The sequence below is a fragment of the Stegostoma tigrinum genome, chromosome 14, assembly GCF_030684315.1.
Source record: "Stegostoma tigrinum isolate sSteTig4 chromosome 14, sSteTig4.hap1, whole genome shotgun sequence".
NCBI classification, from domain to species: domain Eukaryota; kingdom Metazoa; phylum Chordata; class Chondrichthyes; order Orectolobiformes; family Stegostomatidae; genus Stegostoma; species Stegostoma tigrinum.
The window spans coordinates 53,473,713-53,496,336 of record NC_081367.1 but is presented as its reverse complement, the minus strand read 5'-3'; the positions used below and the strand labels follow the sequence as shown (position 1 = coordinate 53,496,336).

At 39.8% G+C, this 22,624-nt stretch overlaps 1 protein-coding gene across 5 annotated transcripts in view; it reads right to left on the bottom strand.

Moving 5' to 3' along the window:
• The window catches only part of LOC125457479 (multiple epidermal growth factor-like domains protein 6), a 299,945-nt gene that overhangs the window by 44,944 nt on the left and 232,377 nt on the right, over positions 1–22,624 (bottom strand). For 3 of the 5 annotated variants that reach the window (XM_048541696.2, XM_048541697.2, XM_048541699.2), the window contains 7 exons: positions 11,164–11,292; positions 10,111–10,239; positions 8,683–8,817; positions 7,871–8,005; positions 7,196–7,321; positions 4,311–4,478; positions 757–885 (listed from right to left, as the gene is read on the bottom strand). In XM_048541696.2, coding sequence (XP_048397653.1) covers positions 757–885; positions 4,311–4,478; positions 7,196–7,321; positions 7,871–8,005; positions 8,683–8,817; positions 10,111–10,239; positions 11,164–11,292 — 951 coding nt within the window. The remainder of the gene's footprint in view (positions 1–756; positions 886–4,310; positions 4,479–7,195; positions 7,322–7,870; positions 8,006–8,682; positions 8,818–10,110; positions 10,240–11,163; positions 11,293–22,624) is intronic. The other 2 variants (XM_048541698.2, XM_048541700.2) reach the window with 1 other exon arrangement.

Below are 22,624 nucleotides of genomic sequence, written 5' to 3'. Positions count from 1 at the left end.
ACTGATGTAAAAATGGGTGAAAATACAAGACAGTAGAAGTACAAAGGACATTGTTGGAGATATTTAATAACTCCAAGATTTATCCCAGTAGGAAAGAAATATTCTTTGTGAAGGATGCATCATCCATAGCTAAATTGTTTAGCTAAGGATAGTATCACCTTTAAAGAAACATTATAATATTCTGCAAAGAAGGTTGGGTGGATTTTAAGAACTAACAGTAATTTAAATACAGCCAAAGAGGGAGAAGGAGGAATATAACAGAAAGCTACCCAGAAAGATAAAAATAAATTGTGATAGTTTCCACAAATATTTAAGGAGATGTGTAAGTAAAGTGAGAGCATTGGTTCTCCAGGAAGTCAATTTAAGAACTAATAATGGAAAACATGGGAATGGCAGAAGAACTGACTATACTTTTCATTATAAATGACTTAGAAAACACCCCAGGAAGCAAAAAGTTAAAAAGCAGCTTGTAAATATTGGGAAAAATGGTGAATTTATTACAAGTATCGATGCTCATTTGTCTTGGTATATCATTCTTAGTTTTAGGAATTAAAGTACTAACAATAGAAAATGAAGAAATGTAATTAAGGCACATATGCTGTAAGGTATTTGTGATTTCAAGGTTATGTCTGATGTTGGATGTTGTAATTTTTGGTTATTTTTACATTTCTGTTATACACACACACACACACACACACACACACACACGTGCAAACAGCTGCTTGAAATGTATAGTTCTCAAGTGTTGTAACTTACATGCTTTGCAGTCACGTCCCATCCATCCAGGGCCACAGACGCAATCTCCAGTTACACTGTTACACTGAGTGTCATTTCCACAGTAGCAGAGATACTGACAAGCTGGCCCATAATAACCTGGAGGGCAAACTAGGAGCAAAACAAGAAAAGACAAATGGACAGATTAAAATACAGATCACCTAATCATGGCAGTGTTGGGAGATCTGCTGACTGTGACACATTCAGACAGTTACTTCTGCTGCAGGTTATCTGCTGATGATTAGACTTATTACACAGCACCACTGGGGAACAATTCATTATCTGGTAATCTTGAAGTTGCAATTCATTAATTCTTTTAGAAATGTCCCAAGTGCTTTACAACCGATACAGTGCAATCAATTTGTAACATAGGAAATTAGGCAGTCAATGCACATTCAGAGCACGTCCAGTGAAGTTCTACATGTGGAGTTTAAAAATATGAAAGGGATGATCATCTTGTTGGAAAGTATTACAAGCCCCTCAGTAGTGAGCAGAAAATTGAGAAGCAAATATGCAAGGAGATCTCAGACATCTGTAGGAATAGTAGCGCTATAATGTTAGGGGATTTAACTTTCCAAACAGTAACACTATGACAGTCCCAGTAAAAGAGCAGAGGTCACCGGACTTGAAACGTTAACTCTGTCTTTTTCTTCACAGATGCTGCCAGACCTGCTGAGCTTTTCCAGCAGCTTTGTTTTTGTTCCAGTCAAAGAAATTTGTTAAGTGTTCAATTTAAAACTTTCTTATTCAATATTTGGATGTACTTACTAGAGAAGGAGCAATTCTTGACCTGCTGTTGGGAAATCGGGCAGGGCAAGAGTCTGAGATGTCAGTGGGGGAGTGCTTTGGGGCAAGTGATCATAATTCTATTAGTTTTAAAACAGTCATGGACAAGGATGGAATTGATCAAAAAATTAAAGTTCTAAATTTGAATAAAGCCAAATTTGACCGTTTTAGATAGAAACTTTCACAAGTTGTTTGAGGGAGCGATTAGCAGTTAAGAGCCAGTTGGGAAGTGGGAGTCCTTTAAGAATGTGATAACTAGAAGCTCAGAGACAGTATGTTCCTGTTAGTATGAAGGGCAGGGCTGGTAAATAAAGGGAATGCTGGATAAGTAGAGAAATTGAGGTTCTGGTTAAGAAAAAGAAGGAGGCATATATTAAGGACAGGCAACCGGCATGGAGTGAAACCCAGGAGGAGTATAAGGGCAGTAGGAGTATACTTAAGAGGAAAATTAGAAGGGCAAGTAGGGGGCATAAGGAACATAGCTTCAGCAATTAGAATTGAAGAGAATCCAAAGAGATTCTTTAAGTACACCAAGAGCAAAAGATTAACTAGGTAGAGAATAGGGCCCCTTAATGATCAACATGGCTGTCTGTGTGTAGAACAGGAGATGGGCAAGATACTAAACAAGTATTTTGCACCCGTATTTACTGTGGAGAAGAACATGAAAGCTAGGGAACTTCTGGAAATAAATTGTGACGTATTGAAAAGTGTCCGTATTATAGGTGGTGTGGTTCTGGATACCTTAAAACACATAAAAATAGATAAATCCCTGAGATAATGGGAACTGCAGAATCCAAGATAGCACAGTTTGGAGTTGGGTGAACACAGCAGGCCAAGCAGCATCTCAGGAGCACAAAAGCTGACATTTCGGACCTAGAGCCCCGAAACATCAGCTTTTGTGCTCCTGAGATGCTGCTTGGCCTGCTGTGTTCATCCAGCTCCAAACTTTGCTATCTTAAATCCCTGAGACCTGATCAGGTGTTTCCCAGAACTTTGTTTGAAGCTAGGGAAGAGATTGCTGGGCCCCTTGGTGAGATATTTGTATTATCAATAGCCATGGGTGACATGCCAGAAGACTGGACAGTGGCTAATGTGGTGCTATTTGTTAAGAAAGGTTGTAAAGAAAAGCCAAGGAACTATAGACCGGTGAGCCTCATGTCACTGCATCGGAAAGGCAAAGACGAAATAGGGATAGTCAGCATAGCTTCAGAACACTGTCCTGAAGAAGGGGCACTGGACCCAAAATGTTAATTCTGATGTCTCTCCACTGCTGCTGAGTTTTTCCAGACTTTTTTTTTGTTTCCGATTTCCAGCATCCCAGTTCTTTTGTTTTTTTCTAATTTAGAGAAGAAGGTGTTATTTCGCACACTTTCCTTCATTGATCATAACATTGAGTATAGGAGTTGGGATGTCATGTTGTGGCTGTACAGGAATGTTAGTGAAGCCACTTTTAGTATACGATGTATCATTCTGGTTGCCCTCCTCTAGGGAAGATGTGAAACTTGAGAAAGTGCAGTAAAAATTCACAAGGATGTTTCTGGGACTGGAGGGTTTGAGTTGTCAGCAGAAACTGAATAGGCCAGGGCTTATTTCCTTGGCGCATTGGAGACTGAGGATATGACCTAATAGAGGTTTATAAAATTGTGAAGGGCATGGGTAGGGTAAGTAGCTAAGGTCTTTTTCCAAGGGTCGGGGGAGTCCAAAACTAGAGGAGATAGCTTTAAGGTGAGAGGAGAAAGATTTAAAAGGACCTGAGGGGTAACATTTTCATGCTGAAGGTGGTGTATGTGTGGAATGAGCTTCCAAGGAAAGTGGTAGAGATGATGGTAATTACAACATTCAGAAGGCATTTGGATAGGCACATGACTAGGAAGCTTTCAGAGCGATATGGGCCAAATGCTGGCAAATGGGACTAGGTCAGGTTGGGGTGTCTGATTGGCGTGGATATGTGGACCGAAGGATCTGTTTCCATGCTGTATGACTCTATGACTGTTTAAATAAATGAGCGGCTCATTGTCAAGTGTTGTCCGAGCCACTGGGACAAATCTACTGCTCGTTTTTCCAAAAGCAAAGATGAAAAACTTGCACTTTTGTTGCATTTTTCATGACCACTGGATGCATCAAAGCACTCCGCAGCTCAAAAGAAAGCACTTTGGAAGTGTAGTTGCTGGAGTAATGCAGGGTAATCACAGCCAGAGCAATAATAAGCTATGATGAAAAATTAAATTGATTCTGGCTTATACTGAATTAACTATTTACAGCTGGCCCAGCAGTTGGCTGGCTATAATTGGGCTCACTCCCTTGGATTCGAATAGAGTGTTTAAAAAGTGAACTAAAGCTCCCATGCTTTATTGCTATTCAACATTTTATTTGATTTCATTCGATTAAATTTGACTTATTTTATTGTTGTCACATGTATCGAGGATGGTTGAGGATAGGTTTAGCAGTAGCTTAATTGTGAGCCCTTCCACGACGGAACGATAAGTTAAATCTCATTCTCAGGCTCCCACCAAGTGCCCAAAGATCACTGGGTACTGATTCGGTAGTGAAGGGGAGATGTCTGAGATGAGAGGTCTGGGGAGGGAACTGCTCAATACTCTGGTCAAGAAAGAAATACAGAGTTCTTCAAAGGAAAGAACAATGTCATAGACAAAAGATCAAAGTGAACTTGTGATCAACATCAATGATTAAAAATCGAGAGAATTGCGATAACAGGGTCACACCCGTCCATTTGAACAAATTGGTCTTACAGACATTCTTCAGTGCAGTTAGAATTGGATACCCACTATCCCGACAAAGTGCTCCAATAAATCCTGCAGGGCAGTCACATGTCCCCATCTCCTTATTACAGACACCTCCATTTTCACAATCAGGACAGGCAAATTGGCAGTTTATACCCCACCGATCAGCTGGGCAATCTGTTTAAAGACAGTGAGAAATCAGTTGTTTTCTATAAATTAGTTTTGGCATTCATGATTCACATTGTGTGGATACCATAAAGCCATATGGCCACAGGATCAACCCATTGGGTTTGCTCTGCCATTCACTAAGATGTTGGCTGATCTCATAATTCTCAACTCCAATTTCCTGCCTTTTCCTTGCAACCCTTGATTTTGTCACCTGATTAAAAATCTATCTACTTAGTGCCACAGCCTCAGCAGTCCCCTGTGGTAAGGAATTCCACAAACTGACTACCCTCTGAGAAAAGGGTAGAAGTATATTCTACCTCATCTCTGCCTAAAACGAGCAACCGTTTATTCTGAGACTATGCCCTCTGGTCCTCGGCTCTACCACCAGGTGAAACCAAAATTCTTACACCTATCCTGTCAAGTCCCCATAGAATCTTGTATGTTTCAATCAGGTTACCTCTCAATCTTCTAAATTCCAATTAGCTCAGCCTATTCAACATCTACTCATAAGAGAAACTCTCCTGGTTCAAACTAGTCAGCTTGTATGCAGAAAATAGGATGGGAAGAGTGCGTAAGGAGTAAACAATAGGTGGGGATAAAGCCCAAAGAGACAGGAGAACAGTTGGACAGACAAAGAAGTGGATAACTATCTAGCTAGGAGGGTGAGTAGCTGTTAATGGACACTGTTAGTGCTAACTATGGGTTGTTTGCAAGAGCCGAGTATGTGTTAACACATTATGTGTGGGGTTTGGGATAAGGACACAGGAGAGCTCAAGCCCTAAAGTTATTGACTCGATATTGAGTCCAGAGGGCTGCAGGGTCCCCAGGTGGAAAATGAGCACTCTGTCCAGCTCCTCTCTCTTTGGACTCTATCACCACCTATTGTTTATTTCCTTAACACTCTTGCCCCATCCTATCTTCTGCATATAAAATGACATTTTCCTAGGTACTATCATTTCTGAAGAAAGGCTCCTTCAATGGCATCTTCCAAATCTATGACAACTACTACCTAGAGGCACAGGTCAGGCAGATATATTGGATCCAAGTTCCCACCCAGGCCACTTGGAAATATGTCATTGTTCCTTCACTATTGAACATGTAAACAGTTCAGTTTCAGCACAGTGGTTACCTCCAGGATGCTGATAGTGATGGATTCAATTATGGTAAAGCTATTGAATGTCAAAATAGTGATTATTTGATGCTGTCTTGTTGGAGAGTCTAATTGCTTGGCACTTCTATGGGGTGAATGTTACTTGCCATTTTCCAGCCCAATATTGTCCCGGTCTTGCTGCATATGGACACAGGCTATTTCAGTATCTGAGGAGTCTTGAATGTCCAATAAACATGGAGCTGGAAAAGCACAACAGGTCGGACAGCATCCGAGGAGTGGGGAAATCAACGTTTCGGGCTGAAACCCATTGTAAGGACTGGGGGCTGAAGGCTGGAATGAGCCTATAAGTAAATAGAGGGAGGGAGGGGGGGTTGGCAGGAAGATAGGCGAGATGGAGATAGATGGGTGGAGGTAGGGGTTATTTAGTTGGTCAGGCTCCACCCTCCCTACTAACCAAGTACATCAACCCCCTGTCTGCATCCACATATTCCATCTCATTTACCTCGCCCCTAACACCAATCCCCTATTTATTTTTGGGCTCCCCTCCTCCTCCCTAGCCCCAACAAAGGGTTTCGGCCCGAAATGTTGACTTCCCTGCTCCTTGGATGCTGTCTGACCTGCTGTGGTTTACCAGCTCCACATTTATTCACTCTAGCTTCCAGCATCTGCAGTCCTTACTGTCTCTGAGTCTTGAATGGTGCTGAAAATTGTACAATCAGGTGTACATCCCCACTTCTTACTTTATGACGGAGGGAAAGTCATTAATTAGACAGCTGCAGATAGCTTGGGCTAAGACACGATGCTGAGGAACTTGCTCAGAGATGTCCTAGGACTGGGATGCTTCTTGTAGGGTTGTGGTGTAGTGAGGAGCTAAGTGGTTATGATGAACCCAAACAGAATATCCGTGAGCATATTGTTGTTATCCAAGTGCTGTTTGATAGCACTGTGATGGTAGCGTTCATCAATTTGCTGATGATTGAGAGTACACTGGGCTGCAGAAACTGCCTGAGTTTGATTTGTTCTGCTTTTTACGCACAGGACGTACATAGGCAATTGTCCACATTGTTGACATAATACTAGCGTTATATAACAGTGGCACAGATTGATAGTTCCCAATCACAAGCTTTCAGTACTTTTGCTGGAATGTTATCAGGCCCCAAAGCTTTTACGATATCCATTACGTTCAATCCATTTCTTGATATCACATGGAATGAAGTGAACTGGAATGCTGGCATCTGTGACATTGTGGACCTAAATGCAATGTAAAAATGATTATCTACTCAGCGTATCTGGCTGAATGTGAAACAAATTTTGAAGTGTTTGGGATTCACCCATCATTGTGGATGGTGTTATTTATGGAACCTTCTCGCCCCATTAATTGTACACCATCACAACCATTCAAAACATTGTAGGACTGTAGAGCTTAAATCTGATGTTGGTTGGGGCATCACTTAACTCTGTCACTTGCTACTTTCGCTGTTTTGCATAGAAGTAGTCCCATATTGCAACTTCACAAGTTGGCACCTCATTTTTAGTTGCTGCACATAGCTTGCACCCTTCATTACTTTAGGAAAGATGATGATAAATCATGCTGATAATTTTGGATTTGCCTTACCTATTTCACAAGACAATCCCATTTTGCCAGCAGGACAAATACACTGACCACTCTGTGAATCACAAGGTGCCCCTCCACAGTCACAATTCTGCTTGCAGTCAATTCCAAATCTCCCAGATCTGCAAGCTGTTAACAATAAAAAGATCAGCAAAAGTGTGGATTGCAGCAATAATAAGGTAAACCATTTTCAAAATACCCGAGTAGGACAGACTTTCCCACTTCATCTCCTTGAAATTGATGAGTGTTAGAGGGACTAGGTGTATATATAAAACAACGTGAGACGTCAATGTCAATTTGAGACACAAATGTTTCTGATGAAAAGTGAAGCAACACTATTTTTGCTCCTCCTCTTCCTGGTCTTGATTAAAACATTCCTCTTTACCAAACTTTTAGTCATCTTAACTGATGTCTTCTGATGTGTCCCAATGTTATGCTTTTTCACATATTACAAATATTAAGTAATACAGTGCAGACAAAACGGCGATGAAGTTGAAGATCAGCACGAAATTACTAAATGGCAAAGTATGGTAAAAGGGATGGTGGGCCTAAACCTGCTTTTCTTTATTTTCTTATTTCTTCCCTGCTTATGTTGCTGTATCTCTTTCCTTTGCCCTCAGAAACATTGCCTGATGATCCTTGTCACATTACTCCCAATCCTTAGACAAAAAGACTTACGCAAATGACACTGGTCGCCATGAAACCCTGGCGGGCACTGGTGATCACATGTGCCAGTCTCTTGATTGCATGGCACACCAATTGGACAGTCACAATGGAATGCACAGCCAACACCAAATAAGCCAAGGTTGCATTCTGTTATGAAGAGAAATAGAAACTCTTTTTAACAAAAATTGAACATTATTTTTGTGTTCTTCATCTTTCCAGCTGGATAATGCAATTCCAATGCGTAATATCCGATGCATACACACAGAATTGTATTGATTCTTAAGAAATAACTCTATGTTCTTTTGAGCACTATCTTAACATTGGGGCGATTGTACTTCATTGTGGGAATGTACTCGTCACTTAAATAAGCACAGACATGCACCAAACCAAGGTGCAGTGTCAGTGGTCACCTCAAAAATATAACTTTTGCAACATGAAGTTACTGGAATCCATCAAGTTACTTTGGGCAAGAACTTTGTAACAGGGAAATGAACATTAACGTCTACCTGAAGTTGATAAAGTGACAAATCAGGATGTAAAAATAAAATAGTTTACAAATAAAATTATGCTTCTTTGATGTAAGCATTACTGTGCCAAAAAATGAATGATATTAGTTTATTGCATTCACTCCATGCCTTATGCAGTCACTGCATTAGATGATAGGCAAGTAACCTCCTCCCTTATCTCAGCTAAGAGATGAAAGAGTGCCAAGGTGGAGAAGAGGGGATTCATAGCTTGCAAACTGTATGCAATATGTCTGATAGTAAGTACAAATCCTCAGCATTTTGTTTCACATAATAGGCACTTAGCAACACATGTACTACCTTTCGCACATCCAAGGCCATGGAAACCTGGTTTGCAAATACATGTGCCATTTTTGGGGTCACAGCCCACTGCATGTGCATGCACACACTGACACTCTTTGGAACATCCAGGTCCAAAAGCCCACTTCGGACAAGCTGAAAAAGAGTGGAAATACATATTAATCCTTGAACCTAGAACTGGCTTAGTGGAGAAGGAAATCAACGAGTGTACCTGAGGGAAGAAGCACCCTTCCAATGGGATTATCTTTTTGAAACAATCATCTTGTTTTCCGATCTGGAAAAATATCAGGAGATACGATAGGCATTCAGGACACAACTGTAACATTAGAATGAACGGAAATGATTTCAAGTCACTTTCTCCCCAAATCACTCAGGACTGAATCGAAAAATAACAATGATTCTGCAATAATACTGGAAACACATCAAAGAAAGCAGTGATCAAAAGTGCAGAGATAGATCTAGGATCATTTCAAAATTTTTACTGAGGTGAGAGAGCTGTAATCATGGTTAAGTTCAAGAGGAATGGTGACGAAAATGAATTTAGTAATGCTGTCAGGACCATGTTCTTTGAAGAGTGAATATTTTAATGCAGTGGTGTTAAATTAGTGATATAATTGATCAGCATGCTAAGAATTCACCAATATTGGCCTGAACCAATCTAATGGCATTACTAATATTAGTTGTAACCTTGTGGTCATGTTGATACTGAATAAATATTACTCAATGTTAATGTCCAATAAAAAAATGCCAATACCTGCACACAAGAGCCACTCTTGAAGGATCACAGGCAAACTTTAATCATGGAGGCAAAATAATAGCAGACACAAAATGTGAAGTGTTTGAATAATGCACTTGAGATTTGGTAAAGTTTAAGTTACAGCTCCATGAGGATATGACATATATTGTCCAATTTTCCAAATCCAAGGCATTCGTCTCATGAAAAGTTAATGCAAATGCAACAAAGCATAGAATTAGTGGCATTCAGGCTCATTGCTGTGTCTGATACCTGTATAAATTAACAATAGATGCATATGATAGTACATACTCAAGGCGTATCATTCTTCAAAAGATACCTCTGGACCATGCGACTTTCAAATGACAGTTAAAGTCTTACAGATGGAACACAGAATTGGCCATAATTTGATGCAAAGGATACATAGCAGATGTGCAGAATGGAAACAAATTGTATGAATACAAAGAAGAGTGTTATGCATTATTGTCATGGAAAAGAAGAGAGGGCAGGGATGATGGTACTTCATTTCGCATTTCCATGTGCTGCATTTGATCAAAAGGAGCTCAGTGTCAACAATGCCTTGAAATGACATTGCTTGCCACACAAAAAAGCACACCACAGAATGAGATCCAATTCCATGCAAGGACGATTCATAAATCGTGAGCATTTCACGATTTGAAGCAACCCATACTTACATAAATGGCAGAAGCGTCCATATAGTCCAGGATCACACAAACAAGCACCATAGAATCGGTGGCAATAGCCATTACTGGCACAATTACATCTTTTACTACAGTTCTTTCCGTAGAATCCTTTAGGGCAACCTAACAAGAAGAAGAAGGCGGCATTTAGAAAACATATACGTCCAACACTTCTAGACATACTGCCAGTAAACTAGGAACCAATAAGTTGGAAGAAAGAGCTTGTAAAATTAAGATTTACAAATTACAGTTGCTATTCAAAGCTCTGAGTAATTGCAATTGCAATCTAATGCAAATCAATTTGCCCGTTAATGTTATTTGCAACAGGCACCGAATTGGCGATACCATGAAGTTATGGGGGTAAAAAAAAATCAGAGTGGCTGATTTAGAAAACATGGCCAAATCTTTTCTCTTCAAATGATGATCGAACTTCCATTTGAAAGCCACAATTCAATCTGTTTCCATCAAAGAAGGAAGAAAACTAGACGAATAGAGGAGCAGACTTTCCTGGTTGTGTTCTTGGTTATGTTGAAATGCTTAGACTAACAGCAACTAAACAGCCGATCAAATAGACTTCCTTTGGGCCATATTCTCCTCTGTTGGTTGCATCCAGGTAACCACGTATAGTCAGGTGTAAGAATAAAACAAAAATGAGATGAAATTAAGAAAGCTCAAGAAGATCCATTTTCGACCCAATAAAATGGTTGCCTGACGTTCACAGGTTTAGATCTTTCAGGGAATGCCTTGACCAATCATATTCAACCTGCCTGGTTCAAGTTTTGGACAAAGCCTGACAGTTAACTATCAATCTGCATTAATTGATATTTTCTCCAAGGAAACTCCTCTACCAATCAAAATCCGCGTGTCAGCATTTTCCTTCCATGCAGCATAAATTTGTTGTCTTCACCTTAAATTGCTTTCTTGCAAATTGTCCTGATGAATGCAAGATGAAATGTTTTAATACAATGTGCCTTTGTTCAGCAATACTGACGTTCGGTATGCTAAACAACCTTAAAAGATATAATCTGTAACAACAAAGGTACCAACCATCTTCACAAAATTGTCCACCAATCCCAGGTGGGCAACGACATGTTCCTGTGACTGCGTCACATGATCCTCCATTCTGACACTTGCAGATGCTGTTGCAATCCTTTCCAAAGGTGCCCTGGGGACAAGCTTAGGCAAAGGAAAAAAGCAAGTGCAGACATGAACTAAAATCTATTTATGTCATTGACATATTGCAAATTGACAACAGTCAACTCTAAGAAGAAATTAGCGCATCACTTTCTCATAAGGGTAATGTCCCATAGAATTGCTTAAAATTCAACACAGACATTTTAATTATGACAAACCATATTTTACTTTTATGCTTGACTGCCTGAAAATACATAAAACAGGTTCACAAATTTAATTTCTAACCTAGTACTACAACAGAGAATGAACAAGAAAATATAGGTCTATTGAGTGATTTAGGACAACCTGAGTTTCAATCAACACAGATTAGAGAGATGAAATTTCTCACCCACTGCTCGCTATAGAAGGGCAAAGTGAAATCAGACGGACAAATTGTGGTCCAGTTCCTCAGGGGAAAACCCATAATGGTGCCCAACCCCGTACGTTCTGCAATACAAGGAAACCACCTCACTCGGAAAGCCACAGTTCAGCTAGACTGGGAAATGTAAATGCAGCAGCTTAAGCCGGAGAAATTGTTGTGGTTTTTTTAAACAATGCTAACATAAAGTAAATGAAAGGATAATGTGTGTATAAACTTCATTAATGTGTGATGACTAATAATGGTTAGACTGGGTGACAACACCAGTACCTTTCCCCTTGATATGTTCTACAATGCACCAAAATATCACAAATTTTAATATAGCAGTAAATAATTCAATTCATGCAATTTTATTAAATATTCATTTTCAATGGATCTACGGGATCTGTGCAACACTTTCCATATCAGTCATATTTCCCTTTAAGCCTAAAAAGCCTTGGCCCAATACTTATTTGGAATTATCCTCAGTAAAAATGTTTATTTCCCATTTCTGAAATAGCTGATAACCACTTTGGCTGTTTTCAAATAACTAGGTGCTGAAGTGTATTCTAATATTGTTCTTTAAGGTCACTTCACAAGCTACTGACCAAGTTGGAAGATGACATCAAGTTACCTGAGGAGGAGTCAATCCTTCAGGAGACAGTCTGTTTCCACTGCATGTTGTCATTTATTTGTGTGGAGTAGGGGTGTGGGGCACTAGAGTTTATTTAACTGACTGGTACACAAGTGTTTGGACCTTTGATTACTGGTGCTTCCTGTAATGGATATTCTAATAACTGGATGAATTGTAGCTCTAGAAACAACTTTATCTTCGCAGCTCTCACGCAGCTGTTCTCAAGACTGAGTTCAGACACATACCATATAGCCTTTCACTACAAACACTCAGTAGGGGTCGTTACAAATGGTCTCAGTGTTATCACACCTGTAATTATGTAGTCTGTAATAGCTCTGTAGCTTCAAATTTAAAGATGAGTCCTGTAGTTAAGGATTCTACATCAGGCTGTGATAGTATTGAGAACACAACCACGCAGTTCATCCGGAGTGAGTTGGATTAAGTTTTCACTGACTCCCATACCATGTCATGTTGATCTATTCTTTCCCTGGTGCTGTATAGTACCCACTTATTGTCCTACACTCTGTTGTTCCTGCTGGGCTTGTGCCTATTATATTTGCTGATCTCTGTGCTAGTATATCCACTTGCTGTCCATAATGTGTGGTAACTGTTCTTCGTACTGATTGCCTTATATCTTTTATAGATGCAGTGCCTGTGTCCTGTGCTGTACTCGTTTTATCTCCTGTGGTGGGTTCTATCTTCCTGGGCGCGTCTTCAGTGATATTGTTGATATCTAACAAAATGAGAAATGTCTACCACATTGTTGGGCTATTCAATCACAACAAGCGTTCACTTTTTTCTGTAATCGTTAAAAGAATGGTTTTCCGTCTTCATCTTACATACAGTTGCCTCATTCATTATTTTTCTGGGTGTGTCAACAATAGTTGGTTTTTGGGTATCTGATCCAATGAAGCAGCCTCTCAAAGATATCTGTTATGCCTGACTGTGGGAAAAGTAGCCAGAAGTCTCGACGACAAATCAAAGAGTCCTCATTGTGCGGACAAACTGCAACGCCGAAAGCAAAAACTAAGGAGTAGAGATGATCCAAATGAAACAGAGCATAAACCTAGGAATATAGGTGAGGAGTTTAGGGAGGTGCTCCTTTCCTTTCCTTCTAATCTGTCAGTCTTCAGAAGAGTTGAATAGCTGCGACAGAGAGGGCAGGGAGCAAGTGGGAGTTCAGCTCTGCAAATCCCACAAAGACCAAATTTTTAAAAATGTATTCATTCACAAAATGAGGATTTCGCTGGCTAGAGCAACATTTATTGTCCATCCGTAATTACCCAGAAGGCAGTTCAGTGTCAACAACATTACTACGGGGCCAGACCAGGTAAGGGTGGCAGTTTCCTTCCCTAAAGGACATTAGCAAACCAGATGGGTTTTCCCAACAATTGACAATGGATTCATGGTCATCATTACACTCTTAACTCCAGATTTTTAAAAAATTGAATTCAAATTCCATCATCTGCCGTGGTGGTATTTGAACCCACAGCCCCAGAACATTATCTGAGTCTCTCGATTAACAGTCCAGCAATAATACCACTGGGCTATCATCTCCCCAAATCACATTTAGACAAAGTAAAAGGGCACATGACAGAGAGAAGAGTGAGTAATTCGTTGGTCAGTACTTTGTTCTTAAATTTCCTGGGTTTCAAAATGAAATTTACAGTAATTGTAAGGTTTAATTAGTACTAGTAAAGTTTACAATCTGTAAGAAATATTATTGGCAGTAGTAGAGTCTATCTATTTGAAATTAATTGATTAAAATTAATCAATCAGTAAACAATAATGATGGCAGGGTAGTGGTGTGTTGTTTCTACAGGATATGGGAAATTGTGAATGCCAGTGTGATCCAGGAGAAACAAGTCAGCTCAAGGAACTTCAGCTCAGAGTTCATGAGCTAAAGGCCAAGTTGCAGGTATTGTGATCCATTAAGGATGGTAAGAACTATCAAGCTATTCCACGAGGTGCAGATCTTTTAGGAAAGGGACTTCTGATTTGGTCAGTGTTCAGGGACAGGAGCCTGCGCTAGAAGTGAGGCAGTTACAGGGACCAGTAGGGGGAGAAACCTCACATTTGCAATTGTCCAACGGTTTGAGTTCCCTTCTGCTTGTTTGAATGAGGGTATGAGCTGCAGGGTTGATGAGCCAATTGGCAATGGCATGAAGTTCAGGAAGCCATTCAAGTGGAGAGAGCTAAAAGGAATGAGGAAGGGTCAGTACAGTGAGAGGGATTGACATTGTTCATTAACACAAAGAGTGGAAGTCCAGAACTGCCTGCCCAGTGCAAGGGTTCAGGATATCTGTTTCGGACTAGAGAGGATAAAAATATACTTGTGGTCCATATAGGCACCAACGACAAAGGCAGGACAAAAAAAGAGACTCTGCATACAGTGTAAGAAGTAATGGGTATGAAACTAAAAAGCACAATCTCAAAAGTTAACCATCTCCAGATTGTTATCTGAGCTATGAGCAAATTTGTATAAGGCAAATGAATTAGAGAAATTAATGCATGGCTGAAACACTGGCATGAGAGAAGACGTTTTTAGTTCATGGAACACTCACATCAGAGGTGGAGAAAGTAGGATCTGTATCATTGGAATTGTCTACAACCAACAAAGCTGTGGCTGGTGTTCTAATAAACTGCTTATGTAGAGAATTAGAGATGGTTTAAACTAAATAGTGGTAATTTGGGATTAAATTGGGTAAAATGTGGGAAATTAAGGGTTATAGGCAAGGCAAGAAATATTTTAATACTGGAAATGATAAGTAGATTTTTACAGGAGAGATAGCGAGCACAGATATAAGAGTAAATCAACAAATTTAAATGGTTACAAAAATACTCAAAGAACAAAACCAAAGGCCTTGTATCTAAATGCATATAGCATTTCAAACAAAATAGATGTACTGATAGTGCAAATACAGATACAAAAGTATGGTCTGTTTGCCATTAAAAATACATGGCTGCAGGATGACAAAGATTGGAAGCTGAATATTGAAACTATAGGACAAATAGAAAGGAACGAAAGCTAGGAAAAGATGGAGAACCAGCACTGTTAATTAATTATCATATAAGCACAATAAGGAGTGATCACCTAAGTTGAAGAAACACAAGATGTTTGGACAGAGATGAAAATTGATTAAGTTAAGGAGTCACCGGTGGGAGTAGTGTACTGGCCCAATAACATCAACCAGACAGCAGGGTGGAATACAAATAAAAATATAATGGAGACTCGACAGAAGGACATGATGATAACTGTGGCAAATCTAAATCACACAAAGACTGGAATAATCAGATGGTCAAATTTTGCCCAAAAGACACATTTTCGGGGTAGTTTCTTAGAACAGCACATTCTAGAATTAGACAATGAGACAGGATTAATTAATGGTCTCATAGTGAAGACAACCCTAGGTAGCTATAGACAATAGGTGCTGGAGTAGGCCATTTGGCCCTTCGAGCCAGTACCACCATTCATTCTGATCATGGCTGATCATCCACAATCAGTATCCTGTTCCTGCCTTATCCCCATAACCCTTGATTCCTCTATCTTTAGGAGCTCTATCTATCTCTTTCTTAAAAGTATCCAGAGAGTTGGCCTCCACTGCGTTCTGGGGCAGAGCATTCCATATATCCACCACTCTCTGGGTGAAGAAGTTTTCCCTCAACTGTGTTCTAAATGACCTACCCCTTATTTTTAAACTGTGTCCTCTGGTTCTGGACTCAACCATCAGCAGAAACATGCTTCCTGCCTCCACAGTGTCCAATCCCTTAATAATCTTATATGCCTCAATCAGATCCCTTCTCATCCTTCTAAATTCAAGTGTATACAAGCCCAGTCCCTCCAATCTTTCAACATATGATAGTCCCGCCATTCCGGGAATTGACCTCGTGAACCTTTGCTGCACTCCCTTAATAGCAAGAATGTCCTTCCTCAAATTTGGAGACCAAAACTGCACACACTACTCCAGGTGCGGTCTCACCAGGGCCCTGTACAGCTGCAGAAGGACCTCTTTGCTCCTATACTCAATTCCTCTTGTTATGAAGGCCAGCATGCTATTAGCTTTCTTCACTGCCTGCTGTACCTGCACGCTTGCTTTCATTGAGTGATGTACAAGAGCACCTAGATCTCATTGTGCTTCCCCTTTACCTAACTTGACTCCATTGAGATAGTAATCTGCCTTCCTGTTCTTGCCACCAAAGTGGATAACCACACATTTATCCACATTAAACTGCATCTTCCATGCATCCGTCCACTCACCTAGCCTGTCCAAGTCACCCTGTATTCTCATAACATCCTCCTCACATTTCACACTGCCACCCAACTTTGTGTCATCGGCAAATTTGCTAATATTACTTTTAATGCCTTCATCTATATCATTAATATATCGTAAACAGCTGTGGTCCCAGCACTGAACCTTGTGGCACCCCATTGGTCACTGCCTGCCATTCCGAAAGGGACCCGTTTATCACTACTCTTTGCTTCCTGTCAGCCAGCCAATTTTCAATCCAACTAAGTATTTTGCCCTCAATAACATGTGCCCTAATTTTGTTCACCAATCTCCCATGCGGGACTTTATCAAAGGCTTTCTGAAAGTTCAGGTACACTACATCCACTGGTTCTCCCTTATCCATCTTCATGGATACATTCTCAAAAAATTCCAGAAGATGAGTCAAGCACGATTTCCCCTTCGTAAATCCATGCTAACTCTGACCTATTCTGTTACTGCTATCCAAATGAGTCATAATTTCATCTTTTATAATTGACTCCATCATCTTTCCCACCATTGACGTCATGCTAACTGGTCTATAATTTCCTGTTTTCTCTCTCCCTCCTTTCTTGAAAAGTGGGACAACATTTGCCACCCTCCAATCCACAGGAACTGATCCTGAATCCAGTGATCATAATATGATTGAATTTTACATTCAGTTTGAGGTAGAGAGGAGTAGGTCCATTACTCAGATTTTAAACTTAAATAAGGTCAGTTCTAAGGGTATGAAAGCAGAGTATAAGCACACTGGTTAAGGGTTAGGGTCAACAGAGATGCTGTGGGAAACACTAAAGGGAAGATTTCAGAATACACAAAATAACTATATTCCAGGGGAAGAACTCACCATCCATGGTTAACTAAAAAGGTTAATGATAAAATTAAACTCAAAATAAAGGCATAGAATTGTGTAAAGTTGTGAGGTGGTAGACTAGACAAGATTCTAAAATTTAAAACAGGCTGACTAAAAGGCCAATAGGAGGGTAAAATTAGATTCTATGAGGAAGCTACCTAAAAATATAAAAACTGATACAGTTTCTAGTCAAATATAAATAAAAGGTAGAGTTAATAAAATTAATGTTGGTCCAAGAGAACTGGGGATAAACAATAAAATATAAGGTAATGGTATAGGGTATGTTGCATCAGTCTTCCTTGTAAAGGATACAAGAAACATCCCAAAAGTAGGGAGATGCAGTGTCAAAGTAATCCCAGACTAACGTTTGGAATGGGTCGAAATCCCTTGATATCAAATTGTGAACTTTGAATTCAATAAGAAGCTGGCCCACTGGTGACTAATTAACCAATGTCAGTTGTTATAAAATCCCACCTGGATCACTAACGTTCTTTAGGGAAGGAAATCTATCATCCTTACTTAGTCCGGCAGAGACACAGTTCCATTCTCACAGCAATGTGATTTATTTTTAATTGCCATGTGAACAATTAGGGATAGGTAATAAATGTTGGCCTAGCCACTGATATTCATATCCCATGAGTGAATTAAAGACTGGTATAAATTTGAAAGTAGAAGGGAGGGAGAAACTGAAAAAATTATAATTTTTAGGGAAATGGTACTGAGCAAATTGATGGAGTTGCCCATTGACAGCTCTTAGGTTCCGATGGAATTCATTTTAATGTCTTAAAAGAAGTGGACAGTGAGATAGTTGATGTATTGTTTTAGTTGATCAAAACACCCTTGATTCAGGAGTAGTCCCATTAGATTGGAAGCAACTCCTTTGGAATAGGAAGCCAAAAGACAGTTAGCTTAACATCTGTCATCGGGAAAATGTTAGAAGCTATTACTAAAGATGTTATAGTAGGGGCTGTCAACAATTTCAGGTAATCAGCTGAATCTGGGATGATTTTGTGAAAGAGAAATCATGTTTAAGCAATTAATTGGAGTTCCTTGAGAAAGTGACATGTGTTGTGGCTAGGTGGCTCATCAAAGATTACTGCAAAAAATAAAAGCTTGTGGTGAAGAGGGAAACATTTGGCATGGTTAGAAGAGGCCAACTAACATGAAACAAAGTAGTCTTAAATGGGTCATTATCTATTTGAAATATGTAACAAGTGGTGTACTGCAAGTGCTGGGCCTCACATTCTTAACAATATCGACAAATGGCTTGGATGAACAGATTGAAGCAAAGGCTGCTAAATTTGCTGATGACATACAGTTAGATGGTAATGTAGATGGTGTAAGAGAAATAAGGAAGCAAGGGGTATAGTTGACTCAACAAAGATGGATTATAATGTGGGGAAATATCAAATTGCCCATTTTCAACATAAAAATAGAAAAGAATAAAGAAGTAGGGAGGTTATATTTCAGTTATAGGGGTCATAGCTGGCAGCCACACCTGGAACACTGCATACAATAATGGTCTCCGTACTTAAATGTGTTGAATGTAGTTTAGAGAAGGTTTACCGCAATAAAGACTGGAATGGGCTAGTTGTCTTACAAGGAAAGGTTGGACAGTTTAGGCTTGTATCTCCCGGAGTTTCAAAGGGTAAGGGGCACCTTGATTGAAATATAAAAGACCCTGAGAAGTCCAGATTTTTATGGGAAAGATATTTCCCGTTCAGTGAGCATTTAGAGCTAGAAGCCACTGTTTAAAAACAAAAGATCAACTACTTGCGTCAGAAATGAGGAATTTTTTTTCTCTAACAAGGGGTGCTGAGGCTTTGAGACTCGTTTCCTTCCTAATAAGAGGTGGAAGGTTACTGGAGATAGGTGGGAATGTGGAGCAATTAGATCAGCCATGTCCTTACTGAAAGCAGGAACAGACTCAAAGGGGTGAGTGGCCTTCTTCTTCTCCCAATTCACATGTTTGAATGTTCATCCATAAATTTAAATATAGAATTGAAAACGGAACACCCATATAAGACCATAAAGTGTAGACGTGGAATTGGATCATTTGGCCCATCAAATCTACTCCACCCACATTTGATCATGGCTGATAGGTTTCTCAACCCCATTTTCCTACCTTTTCCCCATAACCCATGATCCCCCTTACTAATCAAAAACCTACCTATCTCTGTCTTGAAGGCAGGCAATGACTTGACCTCCACAGCCTTCTGCATCAATGAGTTCCACAGAGTCACCACCCACTGGCTGAAGAAATTTCTCCTCATTTCTGTTCTAAAGAGTTGTTTATTCACCTTCAGGTTCTAGTCCTTTTACTAGTGGAAATATCTTCTCTATGTCCACTCTATAAAAGGTCTTGCAGTACCCTGTAAGTTTCAATCAGATTCCCCCACATCCTTCTGAAGGACATCAAATACAGTGCTCAATCACTCCCTATATCAGAAGCCCTTCATTCTGGGATCATTCTTGTGAAATTCTTCTGAACACCTGCCAATGCCAGCACATCAGTACCTACTGTTGTATTCCAGCTCCCACAAAATGTGTGCTAATATCACATTTTTCTTCCTAACTCTCGACTGAATCTGCATGTTTACATTAAGAGAATCCTGAACTGGGATGCCTAAGTCCCTTTCAGCTTCAGATTTGCAAGGCCTTTCCCTATTTAGAAAAGTCTACGTCCCTACTCTTCCTGCCAAAGTGCATAACTGCACATTTTCCGAGTTTTTATTCCATCTGCCATTTCTTTGCCTATTCACCTAGTGTGCCCAAGTCCTTCTGAAGCCTCCACTTCCACAACACTACCTGTCCATCCATGTATCTTTGTGTCATCTGCAAACTTAGCAATAATATCCTCAGTTTTTTCATCCAGATTGTTAATGTATAGTGTGAATAGTTGTGATCCCACATAGATCCCTGTGGAACCCCACAAGTCCCCAGCTGCTATTCTGAAAATGATTCCGTTATCCCAATCACTGCTTCTGCCAGTCAGCCAATCCTCAATCAATGCCAGTAATTTATTTAGCACCCTCCTGTGTAGTATCTTGTCATGGGCTTCTGGAAATCCAAATAGATTACTTCACTGGCTCTCTTTTGTTTAACTTAATCATTGTCTCCTCAAAGAATTTTAACAAATTTGTCAGGCCTGACCTCCCCTTGACAAAGACATGCTGACTCAGCCCTATTTTTCCATGCACTTCCAAATTCTCTGAAATCACATTTTTTACAATGGACTCTAATATCCTACCAATGACTGAAGTCACGCTAACTGGTTTATACTTATCCATCTTCTGTCTCCCTTCTTTCTTAGAGAGGGGTGTTACATTAGCCCATTTTCCAGCCCTCTAAGACCTCCCCTGACTCCAGTAATTCCTTAAAGATCACCACCAGTGTCTAAAATCTCCTCAGCAGTCTCCTTCAGAATCCTGGAGTGACGTCCATCCAGTCCAGGTGGTTTATCCACTTTCAGACCTTTTAGTTTCCCCAACGCCTTCTCTTTAGTGATGGCCTAAACGATACTCAGCTCTGTCCCCAACTCTCTTGAAGTTCTGGTAGGCTACTGGTGTCTTCCATCTTAAAGACTGATGCAAAGTACCTATTCAGTTCCTCTACCATTTCTTTGTTCCCCATTATTATTTCTCTAGCCTTATTTTCCAGCAGTCCAATGTCCACTCCTGCCTCATTCTTACCTTTTATGTATCTACGAAACCTCTTGCAATCTTCTTTTATATTACTAGCTAGCTTACCCTCATATTTCATCTTATACCCTGTTATTGCTCTTTCAATTATTCAGTGCTGGTTTTTAAGTGCTCCTAATCTCCCAGCTTTCCATTAATCTTCTTCACATTGTATGCTTTTTCTATTGCTTTTATGCTGTCGCTGACTTCCCTTATCAGCAATGATTGTTTTATCCTCCCTAAGGCATGCTTCTTCCTGAGGATGAATTTCTGCTGCGTGTCCCAAATGAGATTAAAGGAAACACAAAAAGAAAAACAAACTATTTTTATAGTGTTTTAATCTTAGCATTTTTAAACATGCAGCATTAACTTCAAACTGGAAAAATGATTTTTCAGGACCAGAAGTGCTATTCAGCACAATTAGCAATTATTGTACTTGCAAAAACACAGTTCTTTCTTATTATAGGGCCCTGACATTTTTATTCATCTTTAGGGCAGGAATAATGGTTAATTACCCTATGTTTGTATCATGATAGTGATTTCTTCCATGAGCAACAATACACCTTTTGGAGTAGGGAATCATTAACTCTGGACTTAAGGATATCCACGTCTAAATACACGTGTGGGCTACAGAGAAGTTACTGGTAAAACCAGCAGCGTTGCTGCTATTGGTAGAGCAGTATTTAGACCAATAACATGCCTTCTGTTTGGCTAGGAGCAATATCAACTTGTAGCCCCCAATCTTGACTAAAATTGTTTTTTTTTAAATGTATACTCCACATGAAAGGAAATACAGTATGTTTTTTAAACATGAAAAACAACACATTAATACAATAATTCTACTGTATGTATACAAGGGACAAATTTATTCTGTTTACATGTAGTAAAATTAAACAGGTAACCTTTTCTTACAGTCTCCTGAATCAGTACCAGTTTGCCAAACCTTGATGCACAATCCAATTCTCCAGCATTTAGCTAAGACTGAAACTGCCAATTATGGAATAAAATTTGGCCAGGTAAACATCCTGTAACATAGAATCCCTACATTCCTGAACACTAGGCAATTTAACACGGCCTATCTACCGAACTTGCACATCTTTGGACTGTGGGAGGAAACTGGAGCACCCGAGAAAACCTATGCAGAAACGGGGAGAACATGCAATCTCCACACAGTCACCTAGGGGTGGAATTGAACCCAGGTCCCTGGCACTGTGAGACAGCAGGACTAACCATTGAGGCCCAATGATTGTTCCATCAAATAACAATCCAGTATTTTGTGCTCTTTTTTTCATCTGCATTGGATGGAGAAAATCATTTTAAAAATCTCATCATTTTTGCTAAATCCCGTTGAATGGATGTTTTTAGGGTTGTATTTGAAAGTGTAGTCTGTGCTGTGTAAGTGTGTTTTAAACTTTTTCTAAACATAGATCTGCTAAATTACAAATAACTGAGCACGATTTTCAATTTGAAATCGCTTAAGCAAGACTAAGCAACAAAGCTACACATGGAAAGAACACCACATATTCCCAATGATTTATTGCCAGT